An 18379-nucleotide genomic window follows, 5' to 3' on the forward strand; every position below is an offset into this window, starting at 1 on the left:
TTAAAAATAGTTACCCTGCCTATGTTAGCCGTATTGGAGCACATGGGTTTTTAAGTGCCTGAAAGTACTCATGTGTTCAAAATACATATATTTCGATTGCATAGGAAAATAGATATTTTAAGGGGCATTTCAGAATTGCATTTGCAACCTATATGTAAATTTTAAGAGGATAATTTTATAAAGATTTATAAGCCAATCAAGGACATCAACCAGTTGGGCAGTGATAAGCTTTTATACAACCCTGAACACAAATGGAAGGTTAGAAATAGGGTGATAATTAGAGATGAAAGATGGTCAGTCTTAGGATCCTTGAGGTGAGGACAAACTATGGCCAGTTTCCATTTGTCAGGAACAAAACTGGATAACAGACTGGTAGAGATTATAGAATGCAGACTAGGGAGAAGGGAGTCAAGGATGTGTTTCATTAAAGCAGCGGGGATTGGGGTCAGTGTAAAGGAATGAGGTTCTTCAAGTTTGCAGCAGTTTTGGAGATCTGTTGGATGGAAAGGATCTCAAAGTAAGAAAGCAAGCCAGTAAGCAAATGATTAGGAGTAGTTTTTGAGACTGGAGGTATTAGAGACAGAGGCCATAAGCCAAAAATTTGTAAATTTGGCTACCTTATCAGAAACATTATGGGCAATATTATTGACTGTGAGTTGAGCTGGTAGAGTCCCAATTGCAGTATTTAGATGTTTGATTATGCCAAAAAGTCATAAAATGTCATGGTGGAGAAGGTTCGTAAGATGCCACTTATGAGCTAAATTAAGTTTTGAACTGTAGAAATACAACTACACGATAAAAGCCTCTTGAGCAGTTTGACTGGTATGATACCAAGGATAAGATGACTTGAGTTTAGTGACATAAAGATGCACTCGAATGATCCTATCTGCAGCAGTGAGAAGGGTGGTGTTCCAAGACTGGACCTGTTCTTTGAGAGGTAAGGAGGAAAAATTTGGGGAAAAGCTTCCAGATTGTCCAGGAAAACAGCAGGATTGATAGTGCCTAGGTTCCTGGAAACTCAGCATTGGAGAAAAACAGGGGCATCATAGAGGCGGGAGTGGAAAGAAGGTGAAGGAAATCAGGAAGTGATCAGACCACAGAAATTGGTAGCCCAAAGGACAAGACTGTTTGAGAGAAACCAAATCAGAGTCAGAAAACCAGGTTTCTGCATTATAGAAAATATCAGTAAGAAGATTTCAGTTGGTTTGAACTGTATTTTGGAGCACAAAGATCTAACATTTAGATGGCCAATTTTAAGTGAAGGTCTGATAACAGCAGCCTAAGCAGCTATATGGGAAATGGCTGTTCTGGGAAATAAAGAAAGATATGTTTGTGCTGGGGTGGAGTTGGGGCAGACCCAGAAGTTATCCAAGCACTGCCGATATTCAGAGCTGGTGCTCGGATAATTATCTAGACATGTAGAACTGCGTGAATAGCTGTCCTACCTTTGGCTGGATAATTTTCCAGGTGCCAGCAGTGAATATTGACTGGCCCAGATATCTCTGACGGCCATCGAAATCCCAGATATTCAGTACCGGTGGCCAGATATGACTCAGCACTGACTATCTAGGTCTAATTCAGCCCATGGCACTGAGCAGTTATAAAAATACTGTTTGCTGTAGGACAACCATCTACTCCAGTGGTTTGAAAATGCAGCAAGTTGAAACTGTAAAACTTTGGTTTCTAACATGGAAATAAGTACATTATATTTTAATCTTTGTATCTGTGGAATACTGAAGTATGTGCTGTCATTTCAGGTCAAGCTGCAATCCGAGGACTTGTGGCTGAAGGCCGTCGACTAGCAAATGTCATGATGGGACCTTATCGCCAAGATATGCTGGCTAAATGTGACCGGGTGGATCAGTTAGCTGCACAGCTAGCAGACATGGCAGCTAGAGGAGAAGGAGACACCCCTCAAGCTAGAGTTGTTGCTGCTCAATTGCAAGAATCTTTAAAGGTATAATTTCATAACTCAATGTTCATTCTTTTGATCCTGTTGAGGTAAACCTAGATCCGCTGTTTGGAATCTCTTCCTATTAAGGGAGCAAATCTCCAAAACATGGCAATTATCTAATTGTTGCAGGGTTTGTGTGCCTGTGGGGACATTGTGCCCAGGGTTCTGCAAACCCATTTTTACAGAGAAAAAGCCTACATGGAACTTCCTTTTTGGAAATGCATTTATGCCTGCTGTATACATTGAAAATATGTATGAAGATTTCAGAATGAAAGCCCCAGGTCTACTTGTTTCTCACCTGACCTCCATTCATCCCATCCCTGCCCTATTTTGTATGTGAGTGAAACTGTGTGCTGTTCACAAGGTGAATGTTTTACCAGTGGAAACCCTCCTTTTGAATATTACCCTCCCTACCAAGCAGGTAAATTCCAACTTAGCTGTGGAAATCCATAGTACTATTATGAATGATGGAATATAAAGACCAAAATGACCCATCCAGTCTGTCACTGATTTGTGCACTTGCAGAGTTGTTCATATGAGTTTTTACATGCGACCCAACATCAGGTGGTTTGCCCATATTTTTTTCCCTGACCTGTTGCCCCTATTCCTATTGCTGTATGTCCTCTACAGCATGCCCAATATTTTTTAGTAATGGCTCTCACCATCCCTTCTAATAGAACACATCATGCCTATTCTTAAAATTGTGTGACCATAAAAAGTATGCATAGAGAGGGCTGGATTCAGTATATGGTGCAGAAAAAAAATCAGCACTGAAAGCTATTTTAAAAAGGGCGCTCCAGAATGGGTGCCCTTTATAGTATAGTGTGTAGCGCCGGAATCTACGCCTAACTTTGGGAGTGAGCATTTACACCAACTGAAACCAAGTGTAAATCCCTGCTTACAAGGTGGGCTCAGATCCCCCGAATTTTACAACACAGCGAGCATTTAAGGGAAAACCCCTGACCTGGCCATGTCCCTTCCATCGTTATTCCCCTTTTCAGATCAATGCAGAAACAATTAGACGCTATTCTATAACTGGGGTGCGCAGGGCCGTGCCAAGGGTCTCTGGCGCCCCCCTGCAGACTACCAGTTAGCGGCGCCCCCCCTCCCGCACCTGCCTGGCTCCAAGGCAGCGATTCCCCTCTCTCCCCTGCCCTCCCGCTCCCATGTAGGAACTGCCCGCTCTCTTCTCCCCCCCAAGATCCCGTTCCTTTTTTCTTTTAAATTTACCTTCCTCCGGCAGCGCAGCGTCAGTGAAGGAGGCGGCGCTCCCAGTCCCGACGTCTCTAGCCTTCCCTTGTTCGCTGCTCACTGCCCCGCCTTCTTCTGACGTGATGTCAGAAGAAGGCGGGGCAGTGAGCAGCGAACAAGGGAAGGCTAGAGACGTCGGGACTGGGAGCGCCGCCTCCTTCACTGATGCTGCGCTGCCGGAGGAAGGTAAATTTAAAAGAAAAAAAAAAGGAACAGGATCTTGGGGGGGGAGAAGAGGGCGGGCAGTTCCTACATGGGAGCGGGAGGGCAGGGTAAGCACGCAGCGGCGGCGCCCCACATGGATAGCGCCCCCCTGCGGCGCTTACCCCGCTTACCGCATCGGCACGGCCCTGGGGGTGCGTAAGTGTAGTTCTGTTCTGATCTGCCGGTTTTGGGCCATTTTGACACCTTGCTTCTGTTATAACACTTTTCTGCACCAAAAGATTGTGGTGGAAATAGAGAGTGTGCGCCAACTTTTATGATCTACTCATAAGCATTCCTAGGGCAGCGATGGAGTGAAATGGAGGCAGAGTTGTGATGCATGCATGTATCTTATAAAAAGTGTAGAGGACATTCACAAATTGACACCTTTTTTTTTTTTTGGAACAGGTGTAAATGTGTGCATTGGCATTTGCACGTTGTTGGGGTTGGTTCTGGAAGCCCATTTTATCAACACACATAGAGGCATATTTTCAAAGCACTTTGGGAGGCTAAGTTCCATAGGTTTCTATGGAACTTTGGGAGGCTAAGTGCTTTGAAAATGAGCCTCATAGGCACCCTGTTTTAAAATTAAGCCTTTAATTTCTAAATCACACTTAAAGATAATAGAGTTTCATCTAGTCCCATGTTTTCCTAAATGTGGCCTTCTTCCTTGATCTACATGAAAGAGGATGACCGCTAAACATAACTGGTACAAGTAGTAGACATGTTGCCAATAAGTCCACATTATAGTGCCAGAGACTAAACTAAACAGTGGAAGTTTGATCAATTGACTAAACTTTCTACAAATGTATTGACCTTATATCATAAAGCCTTTTATGGTCTTCTTTAGAGAAATTGTGCTATGATGAAGAGATCTTTTTGTTTAAGAATAAGTAATAGGCTGATTGTCATAACACAACTGCTTGTTTTCTTTTACTGATGTACATGAACAGTAGTTGATTATAAGTCTTGTTGGTAAAGATGTGCTAATCCTTCTCTTTACTAGTGCCTGATGAGATCCCCCCCACCCCATCCCCACCCAAATAGTCCCCAGATAAGATATATAAACTAGTCGCATCACTATAAATAAGGAATGATTCTTTAAATGACTATCATGCTTATTTTCGAAAGTGATCGCCAGCCATCTTCTGACATAAATCGGGAGATGGCCGGCGATCTCTCAAAAGCCTGCGAAATCCGTATAATCGAAAGCGGCTTTTTTGACACCATCGCTGCTTTCCTGTTGCCGCGCCGGCGAAAGTTCAAGGGGGTGTGTTGATGGCGTAGCGAGGGCGGGCATGGGTGTGGCTTTCGCGGATAATGGAAAAAAAAGTGGTGTTAAGCAGTATTACGCCGGGTTTACTTGGTCCTTTTATTTTCACAACCAAGCCTCAAAAAGGTGCCCCAACTCACCAGATGACCACCGGAGGGAATGGGGGGTGACCTCCCCGTACTCCCCCAGTGGTCACCAACCCCCTCCCACACTAAAAAAAATAAAAATAAAAACCTTTTTTACCAGCCTGTATGCCAGCCTCAAATGTCATACCCAGCTCCCTGACAGCAGTATGCAAGTCCCTGGAGCAGTTTTTAATGGGTGCAGTGCACTTCAGGCAGGCAGACCCAGGTCCATCCCCCCCTACCTGTTACACTTGTGGTGGTAAGTGCTGAGCCCCCCAAACCTACTACTACTACTTATCATTTCTATAACGCTACTAGACGTACACAGCGCTGTACACTTGAACATGAAGACACAGTCCCTGCTCGACAGAGCTTACAATCTAATTAGGATAGACAAACAGGACAAACGAGATAAGGGAATATTAAGGTGAAGATGATAATATAAGGGCTCTGAACAAGTGAATAAGGGTTAGGAGTTAAAAGTAGCATCAAAAAGGTGAGCTTTTAGCTTAGATTTGAAGACGGCCAGAGATGGAGCTTGACGTACCGGCTCAGGAAGTCTATTCCAGGCATATGGTGCAGCAAGATAAAAGGAACGGAGTCTGGAGTTAGCAGTGGAGGAGAAGGGTGCAGATAAGAGAGATTTATCCAGTGAACGGAGTTCCCGGGGAGGAATGTAGGGAGAGATGAGAGAGGAGAGGTACCTAGGAGCTGCAGAGTGAATGCATTTATAGGTCAATAAGAGGAGTTAGAACTGTATGCAGAAACAGATAGGAAGCCAGTGAAGTGACTTGAGGAGAGGGCTAATATGAGCATAACGACCCTGGCGGAATATTAGTCATGCAGCCGAATTTTGAACAGATTGAAGAGGAGAGAGATGGCTAAGTGGGAGACCTGTGAGAAGCAAGTTGCAATAGTCTAAGCAAGAGGTGATAAGAGCGTGGATGAGGGTTCTGGTAGTGTGCTCAGAAAGGAAAGGGCGAATTTTGCTGATATTATAGAGAAAGAAACGACAGGTTTTAGCAGTCTGTTGAATATGTGCAGAGAAGGAGAGGGAGGAGTCGAAGATGACCCCAAGGTTACGAGCTGATGAGACAGGAAGGATGAGAGTGTTATCCACAGAAATAGAGAATGGGGGAGGAGGAGAGGTTGGTTTAGGGGGAAAGATAAGAAGCTCAGTCTTGGTCATGTTTAGTTTCAGATGGCGTTGAGACATCCAGGCAGCAATGTCAGACAGGCAGGCTGATACTTTGGCCTGGGTTTCGGCTGAGATTTCTGGTGTGGAGAGGTAGATCTGGGAGTCATCAGCGTAAAGATGATACTGAAAACCATGGGATGAGATCAGGGTACCAAGGGAAGAAGTATAGATGGAGAAGAGAAGAGGTCCCATGACAGATCCCTGAGGTACACCAACTGACAGTGGTATAGAAGTAGAAGAGGATCCACTAGAGTATACACTAAAGGTACGCTGGGAGAGATAGTAGCGCTTTAGAAATGTCAAGTAGTAGTAGTAGAGATAAGAAGAAAACCAGGAAAGAACAGAGCCCTGAAATCCAAATGAGGACAGCGAATCAAGGAGTAGGCTGTGATCAACAGTGTCAAAAGCAGCAGATAGATCGAGAAGGATGAGGATAGAATAGAGACATTTGGATCTGGCTAGGAACAGATCATTGGAGACTTTAGCAAGCGTTGTTTCAGTTGAATGAAGGGGGCGAAAGCCAGATTGAAGTGGATCAAGAATAGCTTGAGATGAAAGAAAGTCAAGGCAACGGCGGTGAATAGCACATTCAAGTATCTTGGATAGGAAAGGGAGGAGGGAGATGGGGCGATAGTTGGAAGAACAGTTAGGGTCCAATGAAGGTTTTTTTAAGGAGTGGTGTGACCCACTGTACCCACATGTAGGTGCCCCCCTTCACCCATAAGGGCTATGGTAATGGTGTAGAGTTGTGGGGAGGGGATTTGGGGGGCTCAGCACATAAGGTACCTGGTACCTCAGCACCTGGGAGCTATTTGTGTATTTTTAAACATTTTTAGAAGTGCCCCCTAAGGTGCCCGGTTGGTGTCCTGGCATGTCAGGGGGACCAGTGCACTACAAATGCTGGCGCCTCCCATGACCAAATGCCTTGGATTTCGCCGGGTTTGAGATGGCCAGCATTTTTTTCCATTATCACTGAAAAACAAAACCGGCCATCTCAAACCCGGTGAACTCTGGCATTTGGCCAGGCTAAACCGTATTATCGAAAAAAAATATGGCCAGCCATCTTTTTCGAAAATACGGTTCCGGCCAGCTGTTGCACCACCGCCAAAATAGATCACCGGCGACATTCGATTATGCCCCTCTATGGGGCTTATTTTCAAAGACTTACAAAGTTCCATAGTAAGCTAGTAGTCTAAGTGCTTTGAAAATATGCCTTGCATGTAACTTTGTCTCAGTTTCTTTGAAAATATGCCTCCGTGTGTCTTTAATACTGAAGTGCAGTGAATAATGAAAATTAAGCATCGGTATGATTTTCTTTGCACATTGCATCATTTCAAGTATTAACTGCTTTTTTTGTTTTGGTTTTTTTTTTAATTTGTTGAGCTGGAGGACCACTTTGAAACAAAAGTCTTCTCTTCAGCTTGGTCCTTGAGATGGTGACTTTTCCAGTGAAATTCAGGGGGAAAGAGTTGAAGTCATGTCCCAGAATTTTTCCTGAATCTCAGTTCAATACTCCTCCTAGGTTGCTCCTTCTCAGTTTTGGGCAGTTTTAACCATTCTGTTTATTGAAAATTCTTCCATGTTCACATTAAATACAATAGGAATAAATTTGGTGATAAACTGAGGAGAGAGATGTGGAGGGGCATTTTTGAAAGAAACGTCCAAGTTGTGATTTGGACGTCCTTGCGAAACAGCAAAATCAAGGGGAGGGGGAACCCGTATTTTCAAAAAAAGATGGACGTCCATCTTTCATTTCGAAAATACCGTCAGATACGTCCAAATCCTTAAATTTGGACGTCCCTAGACATGGACGTTTCTGACTTTCGGCAATTTTTGAAACCAAAGACGTCCATGTCAAATACTCCTAATGCAAGCCATTTGGATGTGGGAGGAGTCGTCATTTGTAGTTCACTGGTCCTCCTGACATACCAAGACACCAACCGGGCACCCTAGGGGGCACTGCAGTGGACTTCATAAAATGCTCCCAGGAACTTAGCTCCCTTACTTTGTGTGCTGAGCCCCCCAACCCCCCCCCCCAAAACCCACTACCCCCAACTGTACACCACTACCATAGCCCTTACGGGTGAAGGGGGCACCTAGATGTGGGTACAGTTTTGGAGGGCTCGCTGTTTCCTCCATAAATGTAACAGGTGGGGGGGGGGGGGTATGGGCCTGGGTCCGCCTGTCTGAAGTGCACTGCATTACCCACTAACACTGCTCCTGGGACCTGCATGCGCTGTCATGGACCTGAGTATGACATCTGAGGCTGGCACGAAATACCACTGGGGGAGTAACGGGAGGTCAACCCCGATTCCCTCTGGTGGTAATCTGGTCATTTCAGGCACCTTTTTGTGACTTATTCATAATAAAAAAACACGTCCGGGTGAAAACGTCCAAGTGTTCATCAGCGACGTCCTTGTTTTTTTTGATTATAGGTCAAAGATGTTCAAGTGTTAGGCACGCCCAAGTCCCACCTTCGCTACGCCTCCTATACGCCCCCTTGAAATTTGGACGTCCTTGCGACGAAGTGCAGTTGGAGACGTCCAAAATTGGGTTTTGATTATACCGATTTGGATGTCTCTGAGAGGAGGACATCCATCTTCCGATTTATGTCAAAAGATGGACTTCCTTCTCTTTCAAAAATGAGCCCAATAGTGAACTGCTAGAAAGAAGGTGGGAAGAAAAAAAGATCATACTTGTAAATTTGAAACAATCATCCTTTTTTATTAAAAAAAACCCCAAAAAACATATAGATACAGAGAGAAATATATTTATTTAAAATGCAGTATGTCAGACCTGAACTTAAAGCAGAGATACTTAGAAGAGACTGAGATGAAAAATATTATATATCCTATGATGAGAACCAAATGGCACTCAACAGTGCTTAATTGATCTGTCTGAGTTTTGTATCTTTTACGTACAAGAAAAGGAATGTAGTTAAAAATATTATTTTCCTTTGAGATAATAGAGAAATGCTACAGGTTTTATCGGAAACATTTGTTATAATAAGAAATAAAATATCTATATTCTAGTATATTGGATTCTACAAATCTCTACCCTTTATTGCCAGTGTTGTTTTTTGTGCGTTTTGTTTTAAGCTAAAGCATTTGAGAAACAAGAGTTAAAATCACCAAAAATTAATGACTGCAAGCTAAAGACACATTTGGAAAATAGCTATAATTTTCTCACTAGCAATAGTATAAAAATTAGATTAATATGTAGTGAGATTAAGATTCAGACTGAATTAGAACATATCATGTAATTCTGCAGGGACATTATCTGATGTTAGATTCAGCTTCAACGGGTTCTTGAAACAAACTTTTGATGGTTAAGAAATCAATAGTGCTTAACTGGATATGCCCAGAGGCACATATGATCCATCTATTGACTATGGAGAGCTATTCTATAAAGGATCTTACTTCCTTGAAGGGACAGACCTTTCACCAAATTTGGGAGCTTTTTAGGAACACATTAACTGAGGTGGCTTGTATAAGAATTTGATATAGACTATTGTGCCCATGCTAAATAACCAGGCTATTTAAGTGTGTGTTGGGGGGGGGGGGGTGTAATTTCAGTCTGAGGGTTAAAACTGAGTAATTTACTTGTTTTTCTTTAATGGTCATTGTTGACGTGTTATTTGAATATTGGATATGGTATGTATGTTTGACCGTTTTGTTTTCCAATAAACAAATGTTTGAACATAAAGATTCAACTTCTAAAATTTTTATTTTTTTAAAGGACTTAAAAGCAAAGATGCAAGAAGCGATGACACAAGAAGTATCTGATGTTTTTAGTGATACTACTACACCAATCAAATTGTTAGCAGTGGCGGCTACATCACCTCCAGATGTACCCAATAGAGAAGAGGTACACGTTTCTCCTTTTTTTATAATTGCTAGCATATGAATTGTTGAAAAATGTATGCAAAAGGGGTCTCTATCTTTGTTATTCCCTCTGGGGGAAAAATCACTCTTTAGAAGAAGGCATAAAGTCACAAAATTTTGGTTCACTGGTAGAAAATGGGAATATCTCAGGTGAGCAGGGTAACCTGAAATACAGGTCAGTGTTCGCTTAGTTCTTTTCATGCATCTCTGCACATCAGGAAGCAAGTTTTCTCCATCTCTCTTAATCAGTCCTCCAAGGTAGTACCTCCATTGCATAGATCCCTCTTGCGTGTGCTTCTCAAGGTCAGTTTCAGTCTTCTTGATCCACCAGCTGGTCTCCATTTTAGCGCCACTTTGGGATGCCAAATTATAAAATGTGTCATGTCAACTGGACTCTGTGTTTTGGTAACAAGATCCTGTAATTTTCCAGAGTTGCTTTTCCTAAATATCTCATCATTTGTGGTGTAATCTAGGTAAGTCACTCCTAAGATTGTTCTCAGGCATAGCTAGTGAAATGCATCCACTTTTTTTTTTTTTTTTAATCTTGGTTGATATCTTCCAGATTTCACTGGCATACAATGTAGTTGGTAAGATAATGGAGTGGTATAGGTGCAATTTTGTTTTGTCATGGGTCCACTTTGCTGACCATGTTGATTACAATTGACGAACTGCAGCTGCCTTTCCAATTCTAGAATTCACATCTGCCTTGATGTCAGCATTGTTTGACAATATACTGCCAGGATAGGAAAATTGTTCTGCATCCTGCTTGTTTCTGCCCAGTAATTGTCTGTGACAACAAGTTCCAAACATCATAATCTTGGTTTTTCTATATTTATTACCAATCCTACTTTTCCAGTAGTCTCTTCTAATCTAGTTGTTAAGGTTTGTAAAGTTTCTGTTAACTCCCCCCATTAAGGCTATCAGCAAAATCCAGATATGTAAGACGATCCAGTCCCAGTGTTTAATGTGTGTGTCATTTCACACATCAGCAACCAGACAGTGGAGATGACCAAGGACCAGGGTGTAACCAAAGTTTTTCTCTAAAATGTTGAATAAACAAATATAAAACCACGCGACGAAGTACACAACCATAAAAAGGACCCAACACAGGCTGTGTTTGAGCTGAAGTGCTGCATCAGGATTCCACAATTCATGGGTCTAAACAAAGACAAAAGTGAAAACATTGTGAATTGACATGTACATGAATATAAATATAAGCATGGATCATAAAAATAAGAATAAAAGTGGAAACCTATATAAATATCTTTATAGATGACACTTACAAATATGTGAGCTATTAAAATGAATTAATATAATTAAATTAATTATAATGTAAGCTATAGAAATAATTAAAAGCAAGAACCAAGCTAGAATATAAGTTTATGCGTGCTAAGTAATATGTGATTGAAATAGACAATGCAAAATAAATAAAGGAAAAGAAAGGGAAAAAGGCAGGAAAAAAAACCAAGACATACTTGAGAGTGTATATGTCAAATGCACAAGATAATATGTAGCTTGCAAACTGTGATGGAGAACCTATATGGAAACAAAAAAGATGTAGCAGTAAGGTAAAGGTATATACAAAACCAGTGTGAATAGGCACGAGTGCACGTGAAATAACCATGTTCAATATGAAATCAGTGTGACAAACATGCAAAAAAAAAAGGGGTGGGGAGATATGTATATATTTGTGTACTAAAGATGTGTGATTTACATATCATACGCAGATATGTGATGCATCATGTACAAAAATCAAAGAAGCATCTATAGTGACACTCCGACAAGTGGTCTAAACTACTTATCTCAGACAAATATTTTTTCAGGCAAAAAATTGCTGTCACAGGCAGCAATAATGGAACTGGAATAAAGTGAAACCCTCTCCTCAGCTTATAATTATTATGTGACATGGGTCAAATACACAGAAATACAGCAGACCAAACATTGAAAAGGGCACATACCTCAATGGGGACAAAAATAGTGCTGCTGTTTGATGATTAAAATCTTTAAAAAATGTATTAATAAAAAATAAAATTACCCAAAAGAACTGATTAAATTTACTACATTGTAGCTTCATCGCATGCCCCCTAGTCCTAGTATTTTTGGAAAGCGTAAACAGACGCGTCACATCTACCCGTTCAATGCCACTCATTATTTTATAGAGCTCTATCATAACTCCCCTCAGCCGCCTTTTCTCCAAGCTGAAGAGCCCTAGCTGCTTTAGCCGTCCAGTCCCCTTTATCATTTTCGTCGCCCTTCTCTGCACCTTTTCTAATTCCACTATATCTTTTTTAAGATGCGGTGACCAGAATTGAACACAATATTCAAGATGCGGTCGCACCATGGAGCAATACAAAGGCATTATAGCATTCTCATTTTTGTTTTCCATTCCTTTCCTAATAATACCTTTCTATTTGCTTTCTTAGCCGCAGCAGCACACTGAGCAGAAGGTTTCAACGTATCATCAACAACGACACCAGATCCCTTTCTTGGTCTGTGACTCCTAACGTGGAACCTTGCATGACGTAGCTATAATTCGTGTTCCTCTTTCCCACATGCATCACTTTGCACTTACATTAAACGTAATCTGCCATTTAGACGCCCAGTCTCGTAAGGTCCTCTTGTAAATTTTCACAATCCTCCCGCAATTTAACGACTTTGAATAACTTTGTGTCATCAGCAAATTTAATTACCTCACTAGTTACTCCCATCTCTAGGTCATTTATAAATATGTTAAAAAGCAGCGGTCCCACCACAGACCCCTGGGGAACCCCACTCTTCTCCATTGAGAATACTAACCATTTATCCCTATTCTCTGTTTTCTATCTTTTAACCAGTTTTTAATCCCCAATAGAACACTACCTCCTATCCCATGACTCTCCAATTTCCTCTGGAGTCTTTCATGAGGTACTTTGTCAAACGCCTTCTGAAATTCCAGATACACAATATCAACCAGCTCACCTTTATCCACATGTTTGTTCACCCCCTTCAAAGAAATGTAGTAGATTGGTGAGGCAAGATTTCCCTTCACTAAATCCATGTTGACTTTCTCTCATTAATCCATGCTTTTGAATATGCTTTGTATATTGAATATGCTCTTAATAATAGTCTCTACCACTTTGCCCGGCACCGACGTCAGACTCACCGGTCTATAATTTCCCGGATCTCCTCTGGAACCTTTTTTAAACATCGGCGTTACTTTGGCCACCCTCCAATCTTCCAGTACCACGCTCGATTTTAAGGGTAAATTACATATTACTAACAATAGCTCTGCATGTTCATTTTTCAATTCTATCAGTACTATGGGATATGGGATGAATTCCATCCGGTCCAGGAGATTTGCTACTCTTCAGTTTGTAGAACAGCCCCATTACATCCTCCAGGTTTACAGAGAATTCATTAAGTTTCTCCGACAGCTTCGAATACCATTTCTGGCACCGGTATCCCACCCAAATCTTCCTCGGTGAAGACCGAAGCAAAGAATTCATTTAATCTCTCCACTATGGCTTTGTCTTCCTTGATCACCCCTTTTACTCCTCGGTCATCTAGCGGTCCAACCGATTCTTTTGCCAGCTTCCTTCTTTTAATATACCCCCAAAAAATTTTACTATGTGGTTTTGCCTACAACGCAATCTTTTTTTCGAAGTTCCTCTTACCCTTCCTTATCAGCGCTTTGCATTTGACTTGACATTCCTTACGCTGTTTCTTATTTTCAGTCGGTTCCTTCTTCCATTTTCTGAAGGATTTTCTTTTAGCTCTAATAGAGTCCTTCACCTCACTTTTTAACCATGCTGGCTGTCATTTGGTCTTCCGTCCTCCTTTATTAATACGCGGAATATATTTGGCCTGGGCTTCCAGGATGGTGTTTTTGAACAGCATCAACGCCTGATGTAAATTTTTGACCCTCGCAGCTGCTCCTAAGTTTTTTTTTCACGGTTCTTCTCATTTTATCATAGTCTCCTTTTTTAAAGTTAAACACTAACGTATTTGATTTCCTATGTATACTTACTTCAAAGCTAATATCAAATCCGATCATATTATGATCACTGTTATCAAGCAGCCCCAGCATCATTACTTCTCGCACCAGATCATGCGCTCCACTAAGGACTAGGTCCAGAATTTTTCCTTCTCTCATCGGCTCCTATACCAGCTGCTCCATAAAGCTGTCCTTGATTTCATCAAGTTGCTCAAAAAGTATTAAAAATGCTTAGAATGGGATTAATATTGTCTGTTAGGAAAGCTTGTTTAATGGCAAAATGCTGTATTGGATAAAAGAAGATCCGCCCACCCCGATATTATAGAGAAATCAGATGCATTATCTATTGCGAATGGAGAGACTTGTTTATGGATTAAGTTTATTTGATATACCACTATTTATAATATACAGCGTAGTGGTTTACAATATAAAACAAATCATTGAAATAGAAAAGAACTCCAATGGTGAGCAGGATAGAGAAAAAATTTGAACAGTATCAATCATTCCAAAGAACATAAATTAAAACTAAGACAGGAGAGAATTAACATTAAACACACACAGAACAGGACGCAGCAGCTCAGCATCAAACAGTAATCTGTTGTGTTTCTGTAAACGCTAGTTTGAATTAATGGGCCTTAAAGGCAACTGAATTCAGGAAATGAAAGTTTCAGATGAAGCATTGCTGATAGAGAGCTCCATAAGGTTGGGGCCACACAGTAGAAGGCTGATTGCCTTGTAAATTCTAATCTGGCAGTGGATGGTGAGGGAATATGTAGTCACTGGTCATTCAGTGATCTGAGAAGTCTAGGAGGAGCAAATGGGGCTATTGCAGTGGATAGATATGGAGGGATACCAGTGGATAACGTTTTATGAAAGTTGAGTAATAAGAATGGAATGATCAACAAGATTGAATGCTGCAGATAAGTTCATTGAGATTAGAAGAGCAATGATCAATTACATTATGTAGATCACTAACCAACAATGTCAGAACAGTTTCTATGCTATAACCTAGATGAAAACCCGACTGGTAGGGGTGAAGTATGTTAAAATGATCAATATGTTAAAATTGTTAAAAAAACAACATTTTCAACAGTTTTAGAGAAAAAACACACAGGTTTGAAACGAGACGGTAGTTGGAAGGAATAGATGGATCGGATTTAAGTCCTTTAATAATCGGTCGATCAGTGGCAGATTTCCAGGTGGTAGGGAAAATGCCAGATTGCAAGCCGTTTTGAATCATAAGAAACAGGGCAGTGAGACCATGATGAGGAATATTAAATCATTTTGAAGGGACTGCATCTAAAGAGCAAATGGTAACATTCATAGTGGGAAGAATCTTGTTAATGGTGGTGAGGGATGGGACGGTGAAATTAGACCAAAGGTGGAGTCTGGATAAGGATGGGGAGATAGAGGTTGTAGAGGAAGTGGATGACTGCAAGTGGTATAAAAGGGAGGTGAATGACTCAGTTGTTTGCTGTAGCGATTGTACCGTGGTAAAATAGGTTGATAAATCTTTAGCAGTAAGGCAGGAAAAGGGAGCATTTTGGAACTTTGTAGTGGAAGGTTCTGATAGAATAGAAAACAGTTTCTGTGGGTGGTTGGCCACACTGTTTACCAGGGTGACACAGTATTTCCTCTTTGCCTGAAGAATCTGCTTATGATAGAAATGGTCTAGATTTGAGTGGAAAAAAATGATTAAAAAGCTCACTGCTGCACATCTCCAAAAGTGATGTTGGGAATTCAGTGATAGATGCTGAGGTTGCCAGGATACAGAGCAAAGAGGTTAATATAAAATGTTAGTTTGCCTGACATGGATGGTGTGGAGGAGTGGCCTAATGGTTAGTGCAGCGGGTTGCAGACCGGAAGAACCAAGTTTGATTCCCTACTGCCTAACGGTCGGCAGAGGGTTAAGATCCTGGAGAACCAGGTTCAGTTCCCTCTGCAGCTCTGTGTGACCCTAGGCAAGTCACTTAGCCCTGCATTGCCCCAGGTACAATATACTTAGATTGTGAGCCCATTAGGGACAGTGCAAGTAAACCGCCTCAATTCGTGCTTCGAAAGAGGTGGTATATCAAATTGATAAACTTGTGGGCTGCTTGTCCTGTAATAACTAGAAGGCCTCGTAGACTCGACTAATTTAAAAAAAAAAAACAAAAAACAAAAAACAAAAACTTAAGCTCACTAGTAATAGTAGCTATTTAGATATTACCATGATGGTAGAACCAACCTAGCATCTAGGCCTCTTTGCCAGATTTCCACTTTTCCAAGTAACTAGAACTCTTTTTGTTTGGCTACTTGAATTTGTGTGCTGTATATTTTGTTTTGATTTGTTTATATTTGTTTGTAACCTGCCTAATATTCTAGGGTAGTACGGGATATGAATTTCTAAAATAAATGCAGGCAGGTATTCATGGTTGTGCCTATCTGATAGGCTACACTAAGGACTTAGGAGGCTGGATGTTTAAACAACAGCCGTCTTAGTATTCTGACAATTTAGATCTGTAGCGTTATTGTGTTCAGGTATGGAAAAGGTGGATGCTGTAGGAAACAAAGTGGGTATTGTGTGTGCTCTTTTAACCAAGATGGTGAAATGAGCAAGACAAGATTATCCTGAATAAAGAGATCTTACACACAGTCAAACTCTTCAGTTGGCACCTGGAATATATCCTTCGCTGTGTGGATAGACTAACAGGGCAGACTGGTTGGATCAGATTCTCTTTCTCTGTCATCTACTATGATGATTTCAGGTTTGGCTCATGTTACAAAAACCCTCCCCAAGTGTAGTACAAATATCAAATTTGAAGTACAGAATGATTGTATTTATGAGGCATGAAGATGTTAGAACAGGGTCGACCTGGCTGCTGTTGTATACCTGCTTTCAGAAGGAGCTAAATGTTTGTTTTCACACCCTGCTTTAGGTGTTTGATGAAAGGGCTGCTAACTTTGAAAATCATGCAGCTAGACTGGGTGCTACTGCGGAGAAGGCAGCGGCTGTTGGAACAGCGAACAAGACCACTGTTGAGGGCATCCAAGCGACTGTGAAGACTGCCAGAGAACTTACACCACAGGTCCGTAATCTTTCACTTTCTCTTTGGATAATGAAGGCAAAAGGAATGTTTCTCCAGCAAACTCTTGCTAAGGTTATTTTGTTTTTCTTATGCTTTTTTTTTCTGAAAGAGCATACTTGTAATAGCAAAGCACTGCCTAGGACTGCCACTTTATTTTTTTACTAATTTCTTAGTTCAATGTTTAGCCTTCTGGTTTCCAACAGACCGACCCTGCCCTGGTCGTTGCTTTCTACCATGTTAATGAATACTGAACCAGAAGATCCACGTATTTCTGGTTAATGAATATTTAACAGCTTGAAACCCTTCCCCTTTGCTTTTACAGTGTGCAGCATTGTGTAGCAGGTGTGAGGCTGATGCACCTGAACTATGATCCACTAGAGTCCAGTTCAAACATGTCCTTCAGCCAGTCACTGTCTGTTGCTGGAAACCAGAAGCTATGACTTGTCCCCAAGTGTTATCAGTTTGTAATATTTATGTGTACCTTTAAAATTGATAGGTGGTGTCAGCTGCTCGAATTCTGCTGAGAAATCCAGGAAACCAGGCTGCCTATGAGCACTTTGAGACAATGAAAAATCAATGGATCGATAATGTAGAAAAAATGACAGGTATAAGAATTTTTAAACTGAGATACCTTGCTTTGAAGAAGAGCTCATATGAACAGGGAGAATGTGGTTCAATACAGAAGAGGTCTTACAGACAGCTACACAAGATTCCCAATCATCTTGGATTTGAAGAAAACTTTCACATTTTTAGTGATTCAGACAATTGACTGTAATGTTGAAATTTAGGATACATCTACATGGGGCTTTCAAAAAATACTACTAATATCAACATAGCTCTGAAAGTGCTAATGTGGAGCTGTCTTGATTATTAAAATACTCCATAATTAGCTGGAAAATAAACTCCTCAATTAACAATTTAGAAACAGCTAGGAATAGAAAATTTAGATATAATCTCATCAGTTTGGATGATCTTTCATGACTTATTTTCTGTAACGATATGAACAAATGTGGATGAAAACATCTTCCCTTTTTAAAGGTATGAAAGTCAATACCTAGTCTAGACATAACATCAGGTCTGCTGTGCGTCACAGAGCCATCTTAAACCTAGGTACGTATCTTCCTCGCTGTTTTCTTATCCTAGGACTGGTGGATGAAGCAATCGATACCAAATCTCTGCTGGATGCTTCAGAGGAGGCCATTAAAAAAGACATCGATAAGTGTAAAGTCGCCATGGCCAACATGCAGCCTCAGATGCTCGTAGCTGGTGCCACAAGTATTGCTCGACGTGCAAACAGGATTCTGTTAGTAGCCAAAAAAGAGGTAGAAAATTCTGAGGATCCTAAATTCCGTGAGGCTGTTAAGGTTGCGTCTGATGAACTGAGCAAAACTATCTCCCCCATGGTGATGGATGCTAAAGCTGTGGCAGGAAACATCTCTGACCCAGGTGAGA

At 41.2% G+C, this 18379-nt stretch overlaps 1 protein-coding gene across 4 annotated transcripts in view; it reads left to right on the forward strand.

Moving 5' to 3' along the window:
- The window catches only part of VCL (vinculin), a 233391-nt gene that overhangs the window by 167755 nt on the left and 47257 nt on the right, over positions 1 to 18379 (forward strand). For all 4 annotated transcript variants that reach the window (XM_030203202.1, XM_030203205.1, XM_030203204.1 and 1 more), the window contains 5 exons: positions 1758 to 1957; positions 9741 to 9869; positions 16778 to 16927; positions 17424 to 17532; positions 18071 to 18373. In XM_030203202.1, coding sequence (XP_030059062.1) covers positions 1758 to 1957; positions 9741 to 9869; positions 16778 to 16927; positions 17424 to 17532; positions 18071 to 18373 — 891 coding nt within the window. The remainder of the gene's footprint in view (positions 1 to 1757; positions 1958 to 9740; positions 9870 to 16777; positions 16928 to 17423; positions 17533 to 18070; positions 18374 to 18379) is intronic.

This window comes from Microcaecilia unicolor, chromosome 5 (genome assembly GCF_901765095.1).
Source record: "Microcaecilia unicolor chromosome 5, aMicUni1.1, whole genome shotgun sequence".
Classification (NCBI taxonomy): Eukaryota; Metazoa; Chordata; class Amphibia; order Gymnophiona; family Siphonopidae; genus Microcaecilia; species Microcaecilia unicolor.